Raw genomic sequence first — 27,119 nt, 5'->3', positions numbered from 1 at the left:
GGTTTGAATTTTGAAGAAACCCTAAAATGCCAATATTACTACAGATCTTTTTAAAAATCTGTGTGTGACATTGTAAGGTCTCCAGTACTGGAGTAACAATTACAGAAAGCACTTGAATGAATCAATGGTTATGCAAAGAGCTGAAATGTTACCTTAACATTCTCTGGAATGTTCTCTTTGAGTGCATTTGCAGATTGCTAAATGTTATAGTGCCAGTATTTCGTAGAATGTCATATGTTCTGTTTTGCTGCCTGTAATTTTGTAGTTTCCACCGAAACCTTGATGATAACAACTTAATTGCTCAGTTATTTCAAGTTTGGGTTTGTTTTTTTTATGTAAGAATAGATGCCACTTATGGACGGAGAGAGGAAATGAATGAGCTGTCCTTGTCTTTTCATTATCAGAAAAAGCAGGGAGCGTCACAGTAATGATATTCTTGAAGCTCTTCTACTTTTCTAAAGGACTCTGTTTTAAGTTAAAAAAGAAGTACACAAAAAGATAGCTCTTATAAGCATGAAGTAACATGTATTTCTGGTGTTCCCAGCTGTAAAGTTTCCAATTAAAATTCTTTCTTCACTAAGTAATATATCCAGCATAGATAACAACTTGTATCACCAAGTCCTTAATACCAGTAGCTGTTTGATCTTTCTGGAAATGTTATAAAAGGGATAGGAAAAGAAAGACAGAAAGGGTTATGTAGGTGTAAGGTTACCCAGCAGGGAAGTCCACTGATCTGCACATATTAGAGACCACGAGGGAATTAAAGAATTGCAATAGTGTGTGCAGAGAAAATGACACTTGGATGCAAACTGACTGCTTCTGGGTTTTACTTTTGTTCTGTTATTCTATTGTCTGACTTAAAACTGCAACTTGCATTCCTGTACAAAAGTGGGAAATGGAGAAGTTGACTCCTGCCTGCTAATTTGACATCCAGATTGGTGTCAGTGCTGTTAAAGTCACTCATGTCCAGCAAATCCAGAAGCAGCTTTGTATTAAAATTACTACATTTACATTTTCTCAAAATCTTGCATCCAGGAGCCTCAAAAGGGATCTGGGAGTCTTGAGAGCTCTTGGGGGGATCTGCAGGAAGCACTTGGCCCTGGGGTAATTATAGTTATTCAAACTGCCTTTGTCCTTTGGAAATCACACTGGACATCTCATAAAGACCTTCTGCATTGCCATTCTTTGTTCCAGAACTGAGTGACTGATTTGAGTTGATGTTTAAAAATGGTAAAAATGAGCTCCAGGTGTGAACTGTAGTTGTGTATTCCTGGAGCTGTGTCACTCTGACCCGACACTGAGGGTGAGGCAATTATTAAGATCCCTCATCTGACGCTATTGCTGAAGCCTGCAGGACAGATAGAGCTCCTTGAACACCCTGGGTAGTTGGAACATCACCCTTTAGAGGGCATCTCTCAGGCATTTCCATGACCTTCTTCAGCTCCTTCCTCACATAAAAGGGCACAGAATTCAGGGAGACTCATTTTCGTGGAGAACACCAAAGGCCCTCCTGACTGCACCTCAGTGACTGCAGGTAAACACTTGGTGTCTCTTTGCCTGTGGCAGGTTTACCTCAGAGCTTTATTAACAGACAGGTTTGGGGGGGTTTTCTGCATGTAATTTTCCTTGTTTTGCTAAGAGTAACATGAATAAATAAATAGCCTGAGCAGCACTATAATGAAGGATCAGTGGGTTAATTGGAAAGATGAGTGGAAAGAGACTGTCCCCTCTCCTGCTGAGCACCTGCTGCCAAGATAATTCCTGCAGCAGTGCTCCAGGTTATTCTTGGAGGAGATTCCTGCTGTTTTGTCAGCTACCAGTAAGGGGAATGTCCACAGAGAGAAGGAAGCAAATCAGATAAATTAAGTTTACTGCTAATCAGCTGCTGGGATTTAGTTTCAAGTTCTAGGAGCCAAGTAAAATGTCAGTTAGAGAGTCGTTGTTCTTCACTGGAGCCACATCTCCAGCAACACCAAGGTATATTTATTTCAGGATGTAGCAATGAAGGGGAAGGAATTTATTGCTAAAGAAAATTGCCAAGGCAATGGGAGGGCTTGCCATCCATTGGCAAAACAATTTGGTCATTTCATTTTGCTTTTTCTATTGATGACTTGTGATTGCCAGTTTCTTTGCAGGCTCAACATATTCACCTTTAGTCAAACATGGCAGCTTCTAACCAAAAAAGCCCCAAAACTCCAACCAGCCAAACCATCTGTAAGAAAAGAAAGGTTATTCTGCTCTCCCTGTTTTGCATCTCTTCTGAACAGTACTGATTGTTCAGCCATTACATCTTCTTTTGCACTTAAATATTTCAACTAACTGTCCTAAATGTCTTGAATATCTTTTACTTGATCTCATTTCTTTTGATCAGGAATTTAGAACCGTTCCTGGCATCAGGTGGCACACACAGGATGGCTTCACTAATTGGCAGTGGTGGGCATATTTTCTCCATCTCTCCTTCCTCTCATTTTTTCTGCCCCCTCCTATTTGTCTCTTTAGAATCCACACTTCCTTTTTTACTTAGTTTTACTCCCTGATTCTGGCTTATTAGAATTTTCTGTGCCAGGCAGGGTAGCAGAGAGTGTGGCAGGAGGATGGAAGGGATCTGAAGCTGTCACCAGCAAGCACAGCTTCTCTTCATTGTTTCTTCCTAAAGCAGGTGCCTTCCCTCTTTTGCATATCTGTAAAGTGCAGGGCTGCTGGGGCTCCTCCAGCTTGGACAGAGAAGGACTGTAGCAGGTTCCTAGGAAGGAACAGGCTGTATCAGTACAGATTTTAGAGCACATGAAGCCACTGTGTAATATAACTGTAGAAATCTCTGGAGTTCTGAATAAATGACTACAGATGTGACACTTCTGAGTTGGATTTGTCTCAAAGACGGAAAGAGCTGGAAATTGAGCACCACATAGTCTTTTCCTTCTTTGAAAAGTTGAAGAAAAAGCATTAAGGATGCAACTTATGCTGAGATATTTTTAATTTTGCAGGAGAAAGAAAGTCAGTGGACAGGTGAATTTAATTTGCAGTATTACAAAATAGGGAGGGGTGCCAAGGAGCAAAAGAATGCTGTCAGATAGAAAAAAAACCACTACCTTTTACACATCATAATGTGGTGCATTAATGATTCTTGCTTTGGTAAAACTATACACACCCCTATTCAGGAAAACTGAGCTACAGGATTATTTCTCCATTATAACCTTTCCCTTCGTTCCCTGCAGTTCAGCTAAAGAACAAGTGTGACACTAGAAGTGGTTTAATTTGACGTGTAGTTTTTGCTCACTTCTAAATGTCTGCTATTTGTTGACTTAAAACATACTTGACTTTTCCACTGTAACACAGTGGCACGTGTGACTCTGGGTGTCTTCGGGGAGTTTGGTCCTATTTGAGTTGTCAGGATTCTTAAGAGCTTATACCTGAAATTTGTCTTCAGTAAACACATATGCTCCTTTTAATTTTAAGAAAGGGCACAAGAAAGGACTAGACTATTTATTTAGCTCCAGGGTGCCATCAGTTTTGATGTGACTGTTTCCAAATTAAATAGATAATAACTCAGGATTCCTGAGGAAAAAAAAAAGTTGTTAGGAATACTTTTTGTTCTGCAAACTGACTATATTTTTCTGCTTTATTCAGTGGTTAATTTTTAGATTAATCTTCATGTATTATGTACTCTAAATGTGTGAGAAATGATGAAATGGTTACATCATCTGTAACACATCATTAGCAACATGAATTATAGAAAGAGCCTTTCTAGGTTGGGTGAGTGTGATTGGTAGGTGGTTCTGCTGTGGAAGGGTTAGAGAATCATAGAATATTTGGGTTGGAAGGGACCTTAAAGCTCATCCCATTCTACCCTCTGCCGTGGGCAGGGACACCTTCCACCAGCCCAGGTTGCTCCAAGCCCCTTCCAACCTGGCCTTGGACACTTCCAGGGATCCAGGGGCAGCCACAGCTTCTCTGGGCAGCCTGTGCCAGGGCCTCACCAACCTCACAGCCAGCAGTTCCTTTCCAATATCCCATCTAACTCTGCCCTCTGTCAGTGTTAAGCCCTTCCCTCTTGTCCTGTCACTCTGGGCCCTTGTCAATACTCTCTCTCCATCTTCCTTGTGGGCTCCCTTCAGGTCCTGGAAAGCCACAGTTTGGTCACCCCAAAGCTTCTCCTCTCCAGGCTGAACAATCCCAACTCTCCCAGCCTTTCCTCCCAGCAGAGCTGCTCCATCCCTCTAATCAGATTCAGTAGCCCTGCAAAATTAGATGTCCAGATCTTCACAAGGAGCCTACTTGGCTTCATTTTCTTAGTCACTGAGTGGGAAAACAAGCCTTCTCTGTTCTCCTGTGTGAGCAGTAATTTCTTTCCTTCCATGGAGTGACATTTAACATTGAAAGTGTCCATTTTTTAGCATAAAATATCAGGAGGCTTACTTTGGTTCATGGTGCATCAGGAAAATCCACCTTAACTCCTTCTCCCAAACATGATATGCAGCTTTATTTTAAAATTGTCATTGGATTCTGCAGTAAAACACACACACACACATTCCTGTTCTATGTGCCTCAGAATCCTTTTATTAAATAGAATATCTTTTTATTAAATATCTTTTTATTAAACACAACCCCAAACTTGTGCAAGATGAACTCTGTTAGTATATAACTCGTAATACTGAATTATTTCTTTTATTCCACAGAATGAAACATTTAAAAGTTACAGTGAATATATAAGTATGTAAATAAATCAGAGTTTTTTCCATAGTTGACATGCTCACTAATTATGGTTTATGCCTAAGCATTCTGACATGTACAAGATCATTAATATTTCGTAGTAGTGTGTTGTTAACTGGCTAGGATCTGTAATTTTTACAGCTATACATGAGAGAGTCTATATGATAATCCTAAGTAAAACCAGCTTGTATTCTTTTTGATGGTGAACTGAGTGACTATGAGAGATTTAACTGTGTGTCTGGGTAGGTTGCCATGCAGTCAGATGTCTCTCTATGTTTCTAAAATTACATTTCTGCATATGTGTGCAGAGGTAAGAATGTCCCAGACTCACTTCCTCCAGCTGCCTCCACAGGAGATACATTCTGGTTTGGTTTGCTCTATTTCCATCACTGAGACCCAATAAATGTTTAAGTTGCTGAAAATTAGGCCTACAGCTTTTAATGCCTTGAGCTTTTCTTTTGTCTTTATATGAAAAGATTCTTTTGTAGCAGGGGAAAATATTGTGCAATTTGTGACTGTAAAGGAGGGAACATTGGTTTTAATTGACGAATGTGCTTTGAGTTTGGGTTACTTTAACATCTCATTTCTTTCTTGCTTTACTGGGTGAATTTTTGTGACTGTATGACTTGAGAAACAGTGGTGAACCATGACGGGAAGATATCTAGAGGGATGTATGCAGAGGAGAAAGTAGGGGATTGCCTCATGATCATACCAAGGCACAAGAAAATGCATATATTGCACTTCTTCAGGGCAGGGACAGAAAGGAGAGGGATTTCTTTGTCACTTGCTGCTGGTGTGAGGAGATCATAAAACATTTGTGGAGAGGTTTCCTGAAAGCTGTGAGGCCAGCAGTCCTTCTGCGTGGTGAAACATTGCCAATTTTCCCTTTTCCAGACAACACCCTCAGCATCCTGGCGAAGCACAGCGGGTTCAGCAGGCAGAAGCAAGAAGTTTATCTGCTACCAATCATCATCAGTGACAGTGGGAATCCTCCCATGAGCAGCACCAGCACCCTCACCATCCGTGTCTGTGGCTGCAGCAGTGATGGCATCGTCCAGTCCTGTAATGTTGAGGCCTATGTGCTTCCCATCGGACTCAGCATGGGAGCCCTCATTGCAATCCTGGCCTGCATCATTTTGCTGCTGGGTGGGTATTTGTGTCACAGCTCAAAACTTCTCTGCTTCCTGGGTGGCCATAAGGGAGCACAGAAGTCACAGAGAAGTCTGTCCAGTGGAATGTGCAGCAGTACTGAAATCCTGTCAGGGCTGTGTCCCTCCTGTCCTGAGAGCTGAAGCACACAAAGCAAAGTCCCACTCAGAGTAGTTGTACCCATGAGTTACATAATGAACAGGTCTGGAATGTGAAACCAAAAATCCAACCAAGGTGTTAAGTAGCAAGGTGAACGCAGTATATGCTACACATGATGGAAAATGGATTTGTTCTGTCTTCTAAGGCTTGTATGAATCATAGAATCTCAGAATTACAGGATATCCTGAGGTGGAAGGGACCCACAAGTCCACCCTGTCCAACTCCTGGTCCTGCACAGACATCCCACCAATCCCACCCTGATCCTAGGAGCGTTGTCCAAACCCTCCTGGAGCTCTGGCAGCCTTGGGGCTGTGCCCACTGCCCTGGGGAGCCTGTTCAGTGCCAACCACCCTCTGGGGGAAGAACCTTTCCCTGAGATCCACCCTGAGCCTGCCCTGACACAGCTCCAGCCATTCCCTGGGGGCTGTCCCTGCTCACAGAGAGCAGAGATGGAGCTGCCCCTTCACTGCCCATCGTGAGGAAGGTGCAGATCCTGATGAGCTCTGCCCTGTCTCCTCTTCTCCAGCTGAACAAGCCAAGTTCCCTTAGCCCCTCCTCTTATGGCCCCTCTAATCCCTTCATCATCCTCACAGCCCTCCTTTGGATGCTTTCTAACAGCCTTAGAGCTTTCTATTCTATATATTTGTATTTATACATTTTTATTATGAACTTATACTGGATTGTAATGGCACAAGAGCAACTACAGCTTTACATGACAAGCAGCATGGTATATTTTAATAAAACATACAGAATTTGTATACAACATCAAACGAGGGAGGGAGCAGTGAAGGAAGAGGCCTATTTCTGCACTTCGCAGCTTCACTTTGTAACTGAGATTTACATCAGTAACTGAGATTTCAGCATTAAGCTGCAAAAGCAACACTGCAACCCATTTAGAGTTTTTTATACATCTGTCCACAATTCTGAAATCGAGCTAAGCTCTTTCTTTCCCCTTATTGTTTTGTTTTCTTTTCAGTTATATAACGTGAGTCTCTTGCAACAGGTGAAAAAAAAGACACTGATTTCCTTCTGTCATTAGGGCTGTGTTTTCAGAAAAACACTCTCTAATTTTGGAAAACACCATCCATAATGTAGATCCTTATAAACTATGTTCAATGAATAATGATAGCTTTACTTCCCTTCCAAACGGAAAAGTTGTTTACTGAATTTGAAGCTCAAAAGTAGAAGTATGTGAAATCTTATTGCTTATATAAAATTTGGCTTCAGATGTAAATACGAGCTGATAATAAAAATCTTGAGGACTAATCAGAGCTTCTGATCAGATTTCCATCATCCGAATGGGGTTGAAGTTACAGGTTTTTCAGCTTTTCACCCTTATTACTCTCAATTTCACAGAAGCCATCTTTATCACCTTCCACGACTGCACCTACCGTGTAATGTTTTGATAGGAAATTTCTTACCTAACCAGCCTGTGATGTTTCCTTTGCAGTCATCGTGGTGCTGTTTGTGACACTGAGAAGACATAAGAACGAGCCTCTAATCATCAAAGATGACGAGGATGTGAGGGAAAATATTATCCGCTATGACGATGAGGGAGGTGGAGAGGAAGATACGGAAGCGTTTGACATTGCGACTCTGCAAAATCCAGACGGAATTAATGGATTTTTGCCTCGTAAGGATATTAAGCCTGATCTTCAATTTATGCCCAGGCAAGGTCTTGCACCTGTTCCTAACGGTGTTGATGTTGATGAATTTATTAATGTAAGGCTTCACGAAGCTGATAATGATCCCACAGCTCCACCATATGACTCTATCCAGATTTATGGCTATGAAGGAAAGGGGTCAGCGGCTGGTTCCCTGAGCTCATTGGAGTCCTCTACATCAGACTCAGACCAGAATTTTGACTACCTCAGTGAATGGGGTCCTCGCTTTAAAAGACTTGGAGAACTTTACTCAGTTGGAGAAAGTGACAAAGAAACTTGACAGTGGATTACAAACTTCTTCCCTGTTGACTTAATGATCATGTAATATTCTAGGGCCACTGCTGGTAGTTAAAACTAATGTGGCTTTTTGTTTTAGAGGCAAGTTTAGCGCCAGTCATCTATAAAATCAACTACATTGTAATGTTGAACCAAAAAAAAAAAAGTATATGTTAGGAGGTTAAGTCTTGTGGAGTGTGAAGTAAAGTATGTGGAGTGTCTAGAAGTCTTTGGATATTTGATATTCACTTGACCACTCTGAAGATGGAGATTTGGATCTTTGATTATCTTCAGTGAATTGAAAAGAACAAAAAGAAATTGGTGCTCTCTTAGAAAATGGACTTGCAGGGATTTTGCTGTTGAACAGTAGCTCCTGCCAGTATGTGTAAAGCTAATGGTTTGTTTCTGCATTGCCAACAAAGATCCCGCCACAGAAATGTTTAAAAGCAATATCTTGGTCTTCTTAGCAATGCTGGGCAGAAATAGCATTGCCAATTCCTACTGGCTTCTACTGTGCAGTGACCATCCGTTGTACATACAGTAATTGTTGGCCACGTAACCACAGACTGAATATCATCTTTAAATATTGTGTCAAGCCTTAAAATATTCACATGTTCTTAATCCATTCCAGTGATGGGTAATAAATCCTACTAATGTGCAGAGATTCAGAGGCAGGGCTACAAAACCTTGCTCTCCAAAAGGATCTTTTTTTTCTAGAAGAAGGATCAATCCTGTGCTTCATCTTCTGAAAGAGAAAACTGTGAAATGGGATGGACTTACATAAATGAAAGAATTGATGATTTTATTGCTAAAGATCGAATTTATTTGTTTAATCTTTGAAATAAATATTTTATTGATGTCCATTACTGCTTTTATTTATCAAAACTGATAATCTATAGAGTAAGATTATGAAGAAAACTAAATTATATCCGTTAGATTTTTTTTTTCTATATATAATGAATGTTTAATACATGTACATTTTGAAAAGAAAAATGACAAATTGTTGCAGGTTAAAGCAGTTCCCTATCCATTTGCAGTAGCTGAATTTTAAGAGAATGCTGGCAGGAATTAAACTTTCCCAGAGAAAACTTTTGACAGTTTTGTATCTTCATAAATCTAGTACCTGGTGTTTTTAATACAAGCACAAACAGCTGGAAGTAAACTGGTTCATGTGAATATTTAAACTATAGACTTTTAGAAATCCACACATAACACAGTACCGTAAAAAAAAAAAAAAAAAACATGCTTATAGTTCTCCACTGTATTAGAGCAGGAACCAGTGTGTACATAATTTTACTGCTTCTGTTATTAGCATTTCTTTTCTATAATATTCATAGTGATGCACCAGGGCTCTTGCACACAGAGAAAGAACACTAGAAGCTGCAAGCATACTCAATTTGTAATGCAAACTTGCCATTTAGAAGTAGCAATTGTATAAGAAAACTACATATTACATGCAAATCATTTTAATTTTCTACTTTGTTTTGAAGCTATATTATTGTTTGTTTATTTACTCCATGTATTGTATTCAGAGAAACTCCTGTATTGTTTCCTACTTTGTGAAATATATTTTTATAAATACTTCTCTTGTTGCTGCTTTTCTTTCAGGTTTACCTGTGCCCTGCAGAAAGGAATCTGCCTGAATAACTTCATAGGTTTTTTTTGAGGAATGTAGTTTCTTCAGAATTTATTTATTAATTGAATACAGTCAAAATAATAATAAAAATAGGATAATATTTGAAACATTTTTTGACAGTGTTTGCAGAATTAGATGCACAGCAGCCTGTGACCACAGGAGTTACGAGTCTCTAATTCACTGTGCCTTGCTGAAAAACAAGCTCACAGTTCTTTTGTTAAAGTATTGTCAGTAGAAACAACCCACTGACTTTAGGTTCCTCAGTGACATTGTTCTGCAAACAAAAAAAAGTCTTAATGCATCACCCCCAATTTTACCTGTGTTTCAGATGGAAACATTTACTTTGCTTTAGCTGCAGTATGGCTGGGTTTAATGACTTGTAGTCTGTGGATGACTAATACACTAATACTACTTCTACCTGTGTTATAAAGATTTTATTGAAATTAATGAAGTCTCCAATAGATTTAAGTTACACTACATTAAAAAAAAAAATTGCTTCTGAATAGCTCTATCCAGCAATTTTGGTCATACTCTAAACAGTGAAGTCCTCTAAAGATAGAAGAGAAGCAGTTATGAAGATTTCAGTGAAATCAGACATACTTATGGAACAGACTGTAAGTAAAGCCAAACACACTCTTACTAATCACTTGCACCAAGTGCCAGGGTGTTATGAGTTGCCATGCCAGATCTAATAGCAGTGCAAATGGGAAGGGCTGATTCAAAACTGAGCCAGTCTTCAGTGTCCATCCCAATCCTGGGAGCAAAGGAAGGTGCTGTGAGCTATGGATCACATTACTGTCCGTGGTCCCATCAGCGTGCAGGGCAAGTCGCTCCGACTATGAGTTATAGTCTACATTGAAGAGTTTTGCAAAGCTCTTTTGTAGGAAAAATCACAAATGGATAACCTTCTGATTGCCTTTTTGATTGAAAGTTCCATCTGAGACCATGACAGCGCATTCAGTAATAAGATTTCCAGAGGAAAAAAAATCCCATCACTGGCACTGTAGGAGAGGCAAAGCACGACAGAAATCTCATCATTGTCAGTCAGAAAGAGATGGGAGTTACTACTGCTGGGCAGAGCTCAAAATTGTGCATTTGTACAGGTATTAAACATGAATAGCTACAATGCAAAGGGGAGAAAGAAATTAATGAATTTGTGAACCTGTCAATAGACACAGGATGTTTCTTGTGTCATTACTACCCCACCAAAGGGAAATGATTAATTCCACAAACCAGCTCCCTGTAATTTGAATATAAAATTTATACAAATACATGTTAGAGGAGTAAATGTTGATCATTCAGTTTTCCAGGACTTCTCCTTTTTTGACAATGAAATTAATTCAGTATAAAATTATTTTGGATAACGATGGTATTTAGGGGGATTAGATCATATCGCTCTACATTTCACATCTAGATTTAGATGTATCAGCGACACTCTTTTAAAGCATGTAAAATGGTAATTCATCTTTTCAACAACATTTAATTAGTGATTGACTCATTGTAAGTGACAAGAAAAATGCATTAAATTAGAATTATTAATACTGATAAATCTGAGAATTGAATTCTCCAAATCTTTTACAAGTGCCAAGCGCCTCCCAGTCCCACTGATCCTGGCTTGCCTTCACCTAGCTGTGCCTCATACTCATTTGTCACAACTGCTAAAGTAAATCATTCCACACATCAGAGCTGGAATTCTAAGTTTTTGGCCTGGACGTTGCAGAGACACAAAATTCAGCTCATGCTTTTAAATATGCAAGTCCTGTGAAGTGAATGTGTGTACACATTCCCTAATTATAACTGGGATGACTAAAGGCCTCCTTAATCTCCTGTCCTTTACAGCAACTGAAAGCATGTGCTGTTTGTGTGCTATGACCTTGAAATCAGATCACAAAAAGCTCATTTAAATGCATTTTTTTACCTGCTATCATTATACCTTTTTGTCTGTGATGACTTTGAAATGACGGTGAAATATGCAGGAGAGAAAATGGCTCCAGACTTTCATTTAAATCAGCAGTTGCTGATCACAGGAGAAACATTTAACACTATGGCAACTCCAAATCCCATCAGCTCTGTCGCAGAGCAGCAGCAACAATTCTCAGTCTGGAGAACAGAGAGAGTGTCTGCAAAATAGTCTGTTTCGAATAACTCTATTTGTACAGCTCTGCTAGAGATGGATCTGCTGATTTTAATATACAGAGAAAAATAAATCAGCTACACTACACCCATGCAGTTGCATCTACCTAGAGACATGTGTGGCAATTTTTTTTTCACAGCCTGCGTGGTCATGGAATTCTAGAAATGGATAAATGGGCTTAGGAAGCTTCTCCAGGGTCTATCCAGCTGGAGGAAGCCTTGGCAGGTAGCCAGTTTCTGTATCTGATTTCCTTGGGATACAATTTCAGTCTGAATGGAGCTGTTTGATTGTTTGTCTTCTTCTGCCTGTTCCTCTCTCCACCAGTCCCTCTATCCTGAGCTGTAATACTGTGAACATCAAATTAGGGAGTGGGTTCATTAAGACCACAGAGCTCTTTTTCGGCTGGTGTGTTCAGTGACTGGAAACAAGCAGGATAACGAGGTTCACCAAACTCTCTTCCTCCTCTGAGGAAGACTGAACACTCTGAGTTATTCATAGCAAAGGACTGCTTCTGTATTTTAAATTATGCTGAGAAGTCTGAAGCTAATGATGGTGTTTTTTAATTAATAGAGAATAAATAATAGAAAAATTGCTCACTAGCAGCAGACATTCACAAGCGTTTCTGATCTAGAGAAGTGAAAAGTTCATCAAAAGTTCATCAGGAACTGAGTGACAGGTCAACAGGGAACGGCTTCAAGCTGAAACAGAGCAGGTATAGATTAGATGTTGGGTAGAAATCCTTTACTCAGAGGCTGGCGAGGCCCTGGCACAGGGTGCCCAGAGGAGCTGTGGCTGCCCCATCGCTGGAGGTTTCCAAGGCCAGGTTGGACGGGGCTTGGAGCAACCTGGGCTGGTGGAAGGTGTCCCTGCCCTTGGCAAAGGGTGAGTTGCAAGGTCCCTTCCCACTCAAACCATTCTGCAGTTCTATGATTCTGTGTAAAGAGATTGCTCAAAAAATCCTTTTTCAGATTTGGAAAGTTTTTACCAGTGACAGGATGACCTTAGTAAAAATAAAAATAAAAATTAAAAAAACCCAAACAAACAAAACAAAAACACCACCACCAAAACAAAACCACCAAAACAAAAATAGAAAAAAAAATTAAAAGGAAAAAGAAAAGAAAAAGAAAAAAGTGAGAGTCTTGACTGTTGTTAGAGTTTGCTTTCAGACCAGAGCACGCGTCATTAGCAGCAAATAGAAAGTACAGATGGAGTGAGCAATGGAAGCTTTCTGTGCTCTATCATTCAGATAAGCTGGACTTGTATTATTTCTACATTTGTACACTATTTGTGCAAGATAATATTCTGGCTTTGCAGAAGGTGGAAACCAATTTAACTTGCTGTATAATTCATAGTGATGGGGTTTGTAATCACACTGCAAAATGAGTCTTCCTGCTGTATCACACAATCCTGATACTGGTTTATATGCTGCAGAACCAGACCCTCTTCAAATAATGTCAGAGCATTCTAAATGAGAAAATATAAAAATCCTGACAATCCTTTTTGTGCAACTGCAACTAAGACATCTTCCAAAATGGCCAATAAAAGTGAGCTGAAACACAAGAGTTTCTGGCAGAGCTTTGTAAATGTGCTCATTAACATTGCAACACAACTATCCCTCCTTTTTTCTTTTTTAAAATCTCCTACCCCCCCTCCCCACATTGTGAAAATTAAACAAGTTAAATAAACAAAACGAAAATTTCAGCTTTCTCTTCACAGTTATAACTTGTAAAATTCTCCTTCTTCTGCTGTTTCTGTTGCCTGCTTGAGTAATATCTGAGTGATGACAGGTACAGAGAAGGGATGAGTAGAGATTACCTCTTTTACTTCATGACAGGAGAAACTGTTTCTGGTATGGGAGCAGTAGTGCCCTCACCTGTTATTTTTCTGTGTGCTCCTAAAAAACCAATCAAACTCTAATAGTGACAGCTCAAATTCCTATTTATCAGGCAATCACAGGCCAGCTTTCCTGGGGTAGATACGTATAGATTCATGGGCTGGCTTGGAAGGGACCTTAAAGCTCATCCAGTTCCACCCCCTGCCATGGGCAGGGACACCTTCCACTCTCCCAGGTTGCTCCAAGCCCCGTCCAACCTGGCCTTGGACACTGCCAGGGATGCCTATATAGAGTTTATATACAAACTCATTCCATGGGACTTACAAACACAGAGATTTCTTTCTTTCCTCATGTAGAAATGCTCTGATTTGTGAAGTTTGGAAGAACCAGCCAGTAAGACAGCTGGCAGGTAGCACTGATGGCAAAGGATGGATGATTCTGGAACTGGTCCCCATCTTGTATCTTACTTGGGTCTTTCTGTTAACTTAAGTCCAGCCTTGATTTTTTCTACCTTTAAAATACTTAACAGCAAAAAAAGTCAATTTCCTGCTTCCCATAACAGCTTGTTTTTTGAATTATAAAACAGGTCTTATGGTTGGCGGGGGGTCTTTTTGTCATTTCTTTCTTTGTTAATGGAACGTTCACTGATGGCAACATTGACACAGTTCATTCTGCCAAATTTCACAAGCTGGCAGTTTTACCAATGAATATGAAAACAGAAGATGTGCATTTTTTAACTGAAATATTATTTATATATTTGGGAGCAATGCAAAACCAGTTGAATTACCTTTAAAATAAACCCCAACGATCCTACATTTCCAGCAACAGATGGGTTTGCTTTTTAAGTGCACTGATATGTGTTGGTATGAGTTTTATATGCAAGAGAATAGCTCAATGTCTTTAGACATTGTTGAGGAATAAGTTTCTTGTTTTTATAAAAAAATGTATCATGACTTAAACCTGTGTGCATGGAAAGAATAGGATTTTGTTACTCAAGCAGAAATAGAATTCAGAGATGGATTCAAAGTCCTGGTCCAGTGTCTCAATTGGGGCAGATGGATTAGAGGTAAGTAACAGATTATTTTGGCAATACACACAACCAAGGGGGGTTGCAGCAACTATCAAGCACGTGGTTGTTTTGTAGAGGTTTATCCCAGTCTCCTGCCAGGTAAGTCCCATGGCAAAGTGGTGAGGGTGGCCAAGAACCTGACATCTCCAGAGGGACAGAGCTACCTTCGTAGTCTTTGTATCAAGACAGATATTGCAGTCTTCCTTTTTTTACAGCCTTCCAGCCAAAATTGGCTTCCTTTCCATTTCTGCAGTTCCAGGTGTGAACTGTTTGAAGCTGGAGCAGCCCAGCAGAACCTGTTATACCAAAGAAAGGCAGGGCATTGTAAGGTAAAATGTCAGTGCAACGCAGAGCTCGAGATACAATTAATCCTTGCAGGAAAAGGTCAAGTATGAATCATCAAAGGCTGTAGGGTTTTAATGGATATTTTCCAGCCCTCTTATATCACATGAAACAACAGCCATTTATTTTATTGTATATAATATTTCTTCAGTAAATAAAAGTGAGAGTCGATGACAAAGAGGCTTTATTTAGACTGTCATAAATGTCTGCTGCTGCTTTTTTAATGTAAATTACAAAACAAACAGGAAATTTTTAGCCCATGATTATACAGACTCAGCCTAATATCTGACCAGAGACGAAAAATACATTGTTTTCTTCTCTCTGTCTTATCTTCATGAATGCTTTTGGCTTAATTAATGAATTAACTAATTTAGTTTAGCATTGTGTCTGCTCTTGTCGATGTGGCAGTTTCTTTGAGAGTTTTTTTGACTAAGTACATATCCTTTCAGGCAGCGTGATTATATCAGAGAGGGAAGAAAAGTATTATCTTACAAACCTGCAATTCCCTTAATAATTATTTTTCAAGTTTTCCCACCATTTCTGCTTCTGAATATATTTAATCCTTAAAAAATGCATGAAGGAATTAGGTGAGAGGTGTTATTTTCAACCCCAATGTGAAACAAAAAGAATCTAATAATTTTGAGGATATATTTCCCTTTATGTTACCCTGATGGGCAAATGGGCACATATTGTTGTTAAGAGTTTTCTCAACTCTAGTTGAGAACAAAACCAGAAAAATGAAGAAAATTAAAAAAAAAAATTTTTTTCCTGAATTTTCAAGATTAATCAGTCTATTTTTAAATTTTAATTTCCTACATATGGATTCTAATAATCCCCAAAGGTAACTGCACTGAAATCCATGTCTACCAGTTGTATTTAGCCCCAAGAAATGCTACACCAAATGTTTACATTGTGGAACAGAGTAAATGGGTAAAATCGGTATTCACCACACAGGAGATAATTAAATGGCAGTTCAGGTAAGCTTTTTTTGATAAAAAGTTACATTTTACATTGAAAATCATGTTTCTGCTATTGAACATTCCTGGATTCCTCCTACATCCTTCAAGCCTGATTATGAGTACCAATACAACATACAAGTCTTTTGCAAAGTGAAAATTACTGTTTCTCCTTATGAAATCCTGAAGAGTGGCTGCAGTATTTTATTTCAGTCATATCTTCAGTGTACTTTGGTGAATTTTTTGTGCTAACAAATACATATGCTTGTGCTAACAAATACCATGACAGTCATAGGAATATAATTTGTCCTAAGAGAACACACATTATCACTGCAAGTGATCTTTTCATGTGGATCATGGAACTTGATGGCCTGATACCAATTTAGTTCTCAGCAAGCAATTAGGGGAACTGTAGTCCTCTTGGAGAGCTTGGATACAGTAATTTGTTACAAGTTGTGACACATACAGTGAGAACTTCAGAGTGAACAGGAGTTTATAGGGTGTAAGAAAAGTTGTTGGAAAGACCTTGATTTGCTTCAGGTTTTAGTGTGGTGCTGTTAAATGATTCCTCATCTCATGGTTTTGTTTTCATGTTGGAGTAGATTGTTGGGGTGTCTGTGCAGGGCCAGGAGTTGGTCCCTTCCCACTCAGGATATGCTGTGATTCTATAATATGCTATGGTGGAGATTCCTGGGAGTAAGGAATGCACTGCTGAGTGATGCAACAAGGAACTGCCTGGCCCCACCCAGTGCCAGCTGCTCCAGGTGGGAGGGCTGCAGGCTCAGAAGGGTTAATTTCCCTAATTCCGTTTGAGCCTTTTGTTTCTGATTGCTTTTAGGTGGCGGGTGAAGCTCAAAAAAACCTCAGCAGGGCACTAAGTCAGATGTAATACAATTCGTCCTCATCTAACCTAATTTCTGATCAGGTAAGTGTCTAGCAACAATTTTTATATTTACCTAAAAAAAAAAAGAAAAAAATCTTTAAAAGCTGAAGTTCAATTTATGAGTACTTGGAAGTGCTTACAAAATGTTGCTTGTATTCATAGAGTTCCATGCTTCATGTGAAACATTCAAACAGGTTTCCACAAGTGTTCAAGGGCTAATGATGAAAAGGGGGTACAGTTGAAAGGAAAGAAGAAATAAATAAAATTACTGCTGTGAATAGTTCACCCAGCTCAAAGGGGAGAAACTTCCCCTGTGCAGGGAACCAGACTATTTACCACTTAATTAACACTTAAACCCACAAAATATGGCACTATGCACGCAGTGATTTTCTCCGAGGACACAGGCACGGAGAATGAGCTCCAAACTCGCAGGCTGGTGCCATTGCTCTGGCAGCCTCATACATCACTGCCTGCACACGGTGGTTTTACAATTGTGCTGTGCAGGGCAGGCTGAAAATGTTCAGGATTGTCCCAGTCAGCTGGTGAGAATTCAAATAATGCACAGGAGTTGAAAGTGAATGAGCAGCTAAAACATAAGGTGTCACTTATAATCCAGTCATTGTGTTGCAGCCTGAGTGTGGGTATAATTGTTTTTAGTGTGTGTGCAGTAAACCCCAGATCAGACTGGGAATGTAGAGATGTCTGGGATGAGTAGTAGAACAGAAGGTGGTATAAATGAGAAGAAAAACCAGAGCTTTTTTCTTCCAAAATACACTTTTAAAATATGAGACAGAGTATATGTGTGGAGGATGAGAGAGAATGACAAAGAAATTATCAGCATTTGGAAAAAGATTCTGCAAACATGCACATTTAAATCCCTGACATGCAGTTTTTATAAACAGGGCTGATGGGCTGGTTTATACAGTTCTCAAGCATTTCTATTCTTGTGAGATAACTCTTAGAAAACTTAGACATCTACTCGTGTTATTTTCTTCACTGCTCTTTTCTGCAACACAAACAACTTTATTTTTTCTTGATATAAAGGAAACCATCATCAAAGTCACATGATCTGAGCAATAATGTATGTCTGATGATCTCACTATGTCCTAAATAGAATTTCATATTTCAGATTGCCTTTCACCCAGAGGTGAAAGACAATCAGACATCTTACAGGAGTTCTTTCTGATGCTGCAGTATTTCATCTCTTTGATTTGATGATATTTATACAGATCCTTTGCCTGTTGCAAACTGAAGGAATGCTATGTGGTGTGCTCTTTTTTTTAAAGAGGAACAGTTCTGACTGGTCTACTTCTGAGAAACAGCATTGGGGAAAGAAATTATTTTCATCCAATTTGGCAGAGTTTCACAACAATAAAGGAATTTTTTTTTTTTCTTGTAAACCATTTCTAGTGCAAATGGCTTTGTGCATCACCACTGATTTGCAAGTGTATTAGGGAGAGGACTGCAGTGATCCTGGTGATGTTAGTATTGATGTTAAAAGAGATACTTGGATAACTCCAAGTTTTTCTTGAAGTCACAAGTTTAAGGCTGAATTTGATTGCCAATGAATCCTCCCCTGTGATACAGACAGTGTGGACAATACTGACTGAGCTGGGCAGGCAGGGAACATCACCGAGTCCTGGTGCCAGAGAACATTCTCATATTTTCCAAAGAATCTCCCCCTGTGAGTCTGGAATGTCTTTCCATGAAAACCAGGTCTGTACATGGGCTAAGCCTTGGTTGCGTTCCTGGAATAATCTTTTTAGATGTAACCTAAAGGAGTTCAGGTATATCAGAAAGTGTTTTTCTGAATCATCAGGGGACCAGAGCAGGACTATTTTGCTCTCTCAAAGTACTACTGAACCCATTACTGAGAGTGAGTAAAGAAGGGCATTAGAATCAAAAACACAGCAGGTGAAGATTAGAAGTAAAATATCCAGTCCCTTGCTAAGCTAATTCCTCTTGAGAGTTAAGAAAAAAGGACCTTCAGTTCTTGTTCTGTAAAAATATGCAATAAGCTTAAGGCAGATCTATGAGACTATAAATTACTTGAATTTTTGAGTAGGAATTGTCATTGTAATACATGGATCAATGAGGAGGATTTATATAGTTCCCAAGCAGATACTTCAGAACAATGGTCAATTCCTCATTACCCCTTTCTCTGAGCCTGTCTCATTTTATGTGCTATCCTCTCAAAAAACATTCCTGACTGATGTCTGTGCTTTGCTGGTGATGTTCCTGTGGAATGTGTCACATGCCAAACTTTTATGTAGTGTAGGGTGGCCAGAAACAAAAAAATGTACCCTCCTGCCAATTCCCCTCTGCCACCTCTACTCTGTTTTCTGACAAGAAGGTAGATTTAGTTTACTAAGCTAAATACAAGTGGTTTGTTTGTTTGTTTGTTTGTTTTAATTATCACCTGCTTTGCTATGCTTAAATGAACTGTATGTTCTCCACATATTTTGAGGTATATTTGAGTCCTGAGGTATAAATAATTTTTAAAGATAATGTCATTCATTTAAATGGCAAAGTTATATGGTCAAATAATGTCCTTTTCAGGAACTGGCACTGTGTTTACAGATATCTGTGCACAAAGAACAGCAGACAAACTTGTTTTAAATTATGGAGTGTCTGGAAAAAAAAAAAAAGACAATCAATCTGGATAATTTCTGAAGTCTATCTCATCAGTAAAGAAAAATATGGACAATTTACCTTCATATTGCCAGAAATCAGTGAAAGGTAAAAAGGAGCAAATGATACTAGATTGATGAGAGACAAAATGACGGAGATTAAAAAAAATAAAAAAGCTGCTATTCACAGGAGGTTCCTCGAGCATTATTTACCTCCCTATTGGAGCAGAGAAAGAGCACTTTGATAGTTTAATTAATAGCCAGGCTTTACAGACTCTGGCATTTCAAGGCACTGTAAGATTTTTTTCTGGAGAGATTGGTTCCATCAGGAGTCAAAGTGAATTGAAGAGGAGCTCTGTACTTCTGTCTCTCCCGTGAACATCACCAGTTTCCATTGCTGTAGTAGCTGGATGCCTCATTTTTTTTCCCAGTTACCTGCACACCTCAGTGATGTAACAAGATGCTGTTTAGGACCTTGCACAAATTAAGGAACTGAAGCTGAGATGTTGAAGGGCCTGTGTAGGGCCACACAGAAAATGTAATAAGGCAGGAACCTTCACTTAAAAGCTGTGCATGTCCTGTAAGACCAGGAGAGCCTTCTTCCCTACTTGTATTAAAGCAGACAATAGCAGGGACAAGTTAACAGAACATGCTGTAGGTAAAGAAAGTAGAGAAAATACCAGATTTTATGTTTCTGGTTTTGGTTATAATTTCTGTTAACAGAGCTGTGATGTTGTTCAGCTGAAGGGAACAAGAACCTTCCATTGAGTTTTATCAGTGTGATCAACTCCTTCTGATTTCTCAATATTTAGATGAGTGAGCTGCCTCATTCCTTAGGAATATTTTAAATGAACCAATCTAGAATTTCTTACTCAGTTCAAAATCTGGATATTTTTTGGCCTGCAAATTAATTTGCATGTCTCTGCATTCCTATGAGGGACCCAGGAGTGGAAAGGAAGTGCTATGTGAGGAATGTATTTCTGAGTAGTCCAAATGGAAATGGTAATCTCAAGAGATGAAAAAATTACTCTGGCTTGCTTTTGTACCAAAGGAATGCTCTGGATAATCAGTTAAAAAGCCTTTGAAATGAACCTTCAAAAATTTTAGAATCATCCCTCTCTCATAAAAGGCCTTTTCTGCATCACATCAGTGAGATGAGATGAAATGAAGATGAAGGTTGCTCTATTTAAAATTATTTCTTTCTGACATTAGTTTGAATTTGGCTTTTTTTTCCCCTCTGCAGCAATCTCAGTGGAGATCCTGTGGCACGGGCTGCTGTTCCCCTGCTCAGAAATTTTACATTTCAATGATATGTTTGTATTCCTAGATCTAAGCAGATAGAGATAAGTAGTGACTTGAGCATGCCCTGAATCTGGGATGTGCTGTCCTCGAGCTAGGGAATTAATGTACTTACTATGGGTTACTCATTCATGTTCCCCAGGGAGCTGGGACTGGAGGAGAGGACTCGGAATGTCAGGGATGCTCAGCTTAGCCCAGCACTACAAACAGGGAGTGTGGGGAGTCCTGGGGTGCTTGGGTGTATGTTCTGCAGTCAAGTGGCACCCACAGCTCCTCTGAATGAGGTCTTGGACAAATAGCCACTATTTTATGCCCTCAGCTGGGCTGTGAAGAGAAAATGTAGGGTGTCTTATCTTGGGAAAAAATGGAAGATGGGTCTTGTGAAAGGAAACAAGTTCTCAGTAATGGTAGAAGCAAGTTTGCAGGTTTCTCATTCAAATCCCTGAAATCCAACATGCTTGTCAGCCCTGTTACTCTTCCTTGTGGCACAACATAATATTTGTGACAGTGCTGAAAGGTAGCTGGGTCTTCACATGTGTCCTCCCCACACACACATCTCCTCTTCCCTGAGACGGTCTCTGATGGACGGTGTGATTTGTCCTGAGGTAAGAACCTCAGGCAGGAATTGTCCTAAGATGAAAACCACAGGTGGGAATTGCAGGAGGAACTCTCTGGATGCTTGAAAAATGAATATATTTCAGAGATGGGGAGCTGTGAGGATGGACATTGACTTTGGTGCACACTGGCCTGCAGAAGAGTATAAAATGTTTCTGGAGACTGAGACAATAGGAAAAACTGGGATCCAAAGGTTGCAGGCAGGTTCAAGGCGTATCCCCTCCTGGGCATGAACACCTTCAGGGCATGTCCATCCTTTCCATGGGGAACACTCACTTTGGGATAGGTGAGTAAAAGCCCTCAGATCCCACCACACATGGAGACAAAATCCTGAAGCAGCTCCACCCAGGCTGTGCACCAAATAACAGGGTGGCTTTCTAGACAGAGGAGCTTGTTTTGTAACAGTTATGGTCCAGAAGGCTTTAGAGAGTGACATTCCAGAAATTATCCATCCAGATTCCTAACCATGTCTTGCACCAGTGTGAATCTGCAGTGATTTCAGTGAACTTGGAATCCGGAGCCAGGTGAAGCCAGTGAAAAGAGCTGGCACCACTGGGTTTGCTTTTGATTTCTACTGGGGTAATCATGCCCACATATGGACACTGATGCCTGATAACGTCTCTGTAAGAATCTCCATTAGCAACTCTGCTTTCATCTTGTTTGCCATTTTATTTGTCCTGTATGATAAGAGGTCCTAGGGATTTTTTCCTTCAGTGTTTTAAGGAAAAACAGTAGGCCTGAAGAGAATGCAAATGTTTTGCTTTTTGTGTTGATTATGGATAAAAGGATGAGATAACAGTAGTTCCGTAAAAGATCAACATTCTTTAAAGGTATGACAGATTATGCATTATTTGTTATCTAAATATTTCCTTCTCCCCATTCTCTGTGCTTCGGAAATAACAAAAGTTATCAATCACCTGGAACTGCGCTGATGTTTCCATGGCAGTTTAGCAATTAGATCTGTTCACCAGGGGCTCCGATTAGTCCAATAAAATCCTTTGTGCAATTCTTTCAGACAGACTATTACCCTCTGTTGCCAGCCCATGAATAAAGTAAAATAATTCCAGCCACAGACACTTATTTTCTCATTGATACACAATTCTCGGGCTTCAAATGCCCTTATTGTGTTCTTTTCCGTTTCTCGAGAGGAGAGGTTGTGACCTGCCCATCCTTTGCATAACAAAGCGTTCAGGGATCTGTGGCACAGCCAGGTGAGGGACACTCAGGGACAGAGCTCGGCGTGTGAGAGGATAAAAGCCCGGGTTGTCCTTTGTTCGAGGTCCCTCCTCGGAGGCACCGGCTCAGACTGTGATTTTGTTGTTTAATTATTTCTGTTGTACTTCTGTCTCTATATCCTGCCTACAAGTATTGCCACGCAAAACATTTCCTAGGAAGGGATCGGTGTGATTGACACAGGAGAAATTTCACATACATATTGGACAGTGTAATAAATAAAGTAAGAAAAATATTGCAAGTGTTATAATTTTTTGCAGGGCTGGGTGTTTGACGCTTAACAATTAACTTCTTCTTCGAGGATATTTTAAATCATAAATCTGATATTTTCTTTAATTTCTTTGAAAAATTCTCCATTTCTTTCAACTGGCAAATAGTAGGATCTATAGTGGATAAATTGCACTTACCTCGTTATTCCTTGGCAGCTGCCCTACACCAGAAATGTGTGTGGTTTGATTCTGTGTTCACTGAGATGGGACAGCTCTGTGCTGTAGGCTAAAAGAACATGGATCTTATGGGAGAGCACAACCAGGTGATGCTAAAGTAAATAACCTGACATGCTCAGAAAGCTTAATTCTGGAACATCAGGTTAATGTTTGCAGAGTGGCATACTTGACTTTTACTAAAAGAAAAAAAAAAAAGAAATAAGGAAATAGTGTCTTAAGAATGGGACATTAAGCAGATGACTCACCCTTGCTGACACTGCTTGTCAGTGCAGGATTCCAAAGCAAAAAGAAACTTTAGGGTATTTGAATATTTCACTATTTTTTAATCAAGGGTATAGCCAGATCTCTTCAGAAAGCTCGTGTCATCCTCACTCTTCCTTCTGTCCAAGCAGGCAACCTTTGTTTTTAATTCCTGTCAATTAATATGACCCCTCACCTTCTCCTCTAAGAATAGAGGGAAACATGATGGAGCGTGAAGATCTCATAAACAACCGGGCTGTGACTCTACTCAAAGATAATCAATGCCAAGTAGAATCAAAATATGGTCATCACTTTTTATTCAGAGGGAACAGATGCTCAACCCACATCATTGCCATGGAGACCTTGGAATTCCTGAATACCCTGTTGTTGAACCTTTAGAGATGTAAATGGGACATGCAGAGCACACAGCTCTTATTAAGGCTTGAATATGCATAAATACAAAAATGAGGTGTCATCCACCTATGTGCAACCTGTAATTTTCTTCAGATTGATTTGTGAGTATTAGTGCTAATTTTAGCCTTTGGGAGGATATGCTTGGTGTGTTATGAACTAAATGGCAGAGGCTGCCCTTTGAAAGTATCTGGAATTTGCAGATGTGTACCCAGAAGCTGGAGTGATGCCCAAAGTTTCCTGGTGTAAAATCGATACTCTTTTGCCAAGGGGTCTATTATTTTGAGCTTTTTATGTAGCCAGTGTTTTGATAAGAACAATACATAACCACTAATGCTATTTTTTGTGGAGATGCTTTCCTTGGTAGATATCAGAGGTTTACAAAGGTACTGAGGTGTCTGTCAATATATTTGATGTATCTGAGGCATTATTACAGATCTGTTCATGTGTGTCCTGATCAGATAGCTGGTTATGTAATCACCATGATTATCCCAAATTAATGTGTTGAAAATGATAATGTATTGCACACTTCATTTACATTATTTAGTCTTACTGGATTAACTCGGATCAGCAATGCATGTCCTCTGCTGTATCTGTTAAATATTTCACTTTTGGGGATACTGATAGACATTATACAAGTAAGTCATGATTTGGGATGGACTTCGACACAACAGCCCCAAATAATCCCTATACAGGGAACAATGTTAGACTAATTTGGAGGTGTTCTGAATGAGTGCAGAAGAATGAACTATGAGTACATCTACTCTGGTAGACACTGAGACCGTACAGGGTAACACAGCAGCCTCATACTCAATTCTCTGCTTTTTTTAAGACTATTGGGTACGTAGAATTTTTTAAATTAAATATTTTCACTGCATTAACCATTTTTAAGTTAGGAGTGTTGTCCATACTCTTTGTCCTCTAGTGCATTAAGCTGCCTAGGATTCTTCTATCCATTCAATATTAAAAATGCAGGCAGCAGCAAAAATTTCCTAGCATAAAACAAGCAAAACCTCTATAAAACCTCCTTACCCTGCTCACCTCAGCTTGAGATGAGTTTTGGAATTGAGCTTGGTTTTAATAAAATATAAAATTGAATGTTCACGTTCAGACCATGCTCCCTTTTGATACTGTACTTGCTCAGTAGATATTTTCCAGTTTATTCATTTCTTCCCACAGTCCATTTGAGAGCCACATATTCAGCAGCAGCTCAGTCCAAGCTGACACTTTTTTTCCCTCAAAGATAAAACAATAGCACAGTTCTTCCAGTAAAGCAATATATTTTTGTTTAATTTCTCGTTGTGTTGTGCTTGAATGTCAGTTTTCAGTCAGATGAAATGAAAATTATATCCTTAAGCAAACAATGGGGGATTCTGCCAGCGTGACCTTTAGGGTCAATCATCTCATTAGCAGTCAGCTTTTACAACTGCATGTTATTTATAAGAGAGGGATTTACAAGCTGTTAAACTAAACAACAAATTAAATTGTCCGTGAGCCATCATCATCTGATATAGAAATTCCCCGTGGGTAACAAGCTGCTGCTTTCTCAATGGGAAGTTTTGGAAAAAAATTAATACAGTTTATTTTTTGCCAGCATAACCTTTATAGGGAACAGTCCCTTTTTTATGATGACAGAAAACTGTGCCATCAGTGCAAACAGCTCCAGATGCACAGTGAAATTCAACAGTCACAAACCACAAGCCTCATTTTAATGAATGCTCACAGGCATCTCTCTCATCTGCTAATTGTTTTCAATCAAATTTAAAATACCACAAATAGAGAGTAGCTCAGTAGTGCATTTGCAGTCTCCATTAACTAACATTTTTTTATTAAATATATTTAAAAAGCAATAGTCTGCCAAGATAGCTGTAGGAAAGGGTTCCATCTCTGCACTTGGAAAACAGTAGGATTGTTTCAAATAAGCTGTGAGCCTGAGCATAATATGATGTAATGAAGAAATACATTGTGACATCATGCATCCAGTGTTCTTGAGGAGCAGGTAGGGCAGATTTCTAGCAAGTCTAATGATGCTGTTTTGCACTGACAAACTCAATGTTTAGCACTTCAGTTACTCTCACTGGGACCCTTCATTTGACATGTTTTGCTGTTTCTGCCTTAATCTTTCAGGTATTGCAGTTCTCATGCAAAGTCTGTTAATTGTTCTGTTTGCAATCAAATTGCTTATCACTTTCTGAAGTCATTGTGTGTTTCAGTTTACCTCCCTTTTGTGCATTCCTTTTTAATAGTGTCCTTATGAAAAAAAACCCACCATAGTCCAGTCCTAATCTATCATTTCCCTTTGTTTCAGTCCTTCACTTTTGACTGGTATCGAGACAACTCCAAAGAAAAGCTCCTTCTGTTACTCCTTGCTTTGTGCTTGTTCTGACCCCTCTTTAAACTGCACATGGATAGGCAGAGGAATAGAGAGCTGCTTCCAAGGCTTCTGAGCTCCTTAGGGACAACTGTTTCTGGAAAAGAAGCAGAATCCCAAGCCAGGTGCTTAGTTAAAAAACGAAACAAGAGACCCACAGAACCCACAAAACCTTTCCACACTTTAATATTTAGTCTATTGGCAGGTAGGGTAGGGGAGAGCCAGCCCTGACACTCTAAGCTCAGGTGAAACAATGCTCACTTTTCATGAGAACTAAATGCAATTTATCAAATCTGCATCTCTCTGTGCCATAGCCCAGCCAAGTCAGATGACCTTTAATAACTTACTTCCTCTATGACCTTACCCAATGCAAGACTAACTTCTCAAATATAGTCAAAGCCAATGATTTTTAGAAGTCTGGTGACTCTGTAGCTAATAACACCACCAACAGCAGGCCTCTGTGCTGACCTTATGCTTAAATTCATGGTACACATACCAAAAATGCCCTGCAGGACATACAGGGTTACATAGAACTATTCTAATCCCTCACACAGCATGAACCTAAACCCAGTTATTTGCAGAGAGAGCTTTTGTCAGAGTAGTGGCTCTACAAAGGTCATGACTTTTTTCCAGGCTTCCATGAAAAGGTGAATCTAAGTTTAGACTGGCAAGAAGCCAAGGAAGACATGGAATTTTCACTGCAAGAAGGGTAAGGTCTGTATCCACCTTCTGATATGTTTAGCATGGATTAGACAATGGCATAAATTACCATGGTCCAAGCTGTGGCTGCACCATCCCTGGAAGTGTCCAAGGCCAGGCTGGACAGGGCTTGGAACAACCTGGAAGGTGTCCCTGCCCATGGCAGGGATTGGAGCTGGATGATCTTTAAGGTTCCTTCCAACCCAAAACATTGTATTGTTCTGTGATTGGATGATTCTATGATTAATTGTGGGTAGCTCTCAGATGGATTAAATTAAATATGCTGTTACTCAGTCAAGACTCAAAATTAGATTTGCTTTTTTTCCCCCCCTCACATGCCACAAAAACAGTGTCTAAATCCCA

The 27,119-nt window shown here is 39.6% G+C and overlaps 1 protein-coding gene across 3 annotated transcripts in view; it reads left to right on the top strand.

Moving 5' to 3' along the window:
• The window catches only part of CDH8 (cadherin 8), a 154,144-nt gene extending 144,605 nt beyond the window's left edge, over positions 1 to 9,539 (top strand). For all 3 annotated transcript variants that reach the window (XM_027899211.1, XM_027899210.1, XM_027899213.1), the window contains 2 exons: positions 5,605 to 5,856; positions 7,469 to 9,539. In XM_027899211.1, coding sequence (XP_027755012.1) covers positions 5,605 to 5,856; positions 7,469 to 7,962 — 746 coding nt within the window. In that variant the 3' untranslated portion in view covers positions 7,963 to 9,539. The remainder of the gene's footprint in view (positions 1 to 5,604; positions 5,857 to 7,468) is intronic.
• The last annotated feature ends 17,580 nt before the right edge of the window (positions 9,540 to 27,119 follow it).

The sequence above is a fragment of the Empidonax traillii genome, unplaced genomic scaffold (assembly GCF_003031625.1).
Source record: "Empidonax traillii isolate 1590-97213 ecotype Southwest subspecies unplaced genomic scaffold, ASM303162v1 scaffold650:size632282, whole genome shotgun sequence".
Lineage (NCBI taxonomy): Eukaryota > Metazoa > Chordata > Aves > Passeriformes > Tyrannidae > Empidonax > Empidonax traillii.
This window is presented reverse-complemented; position numbering and strand designations above follow the sequence as displayed.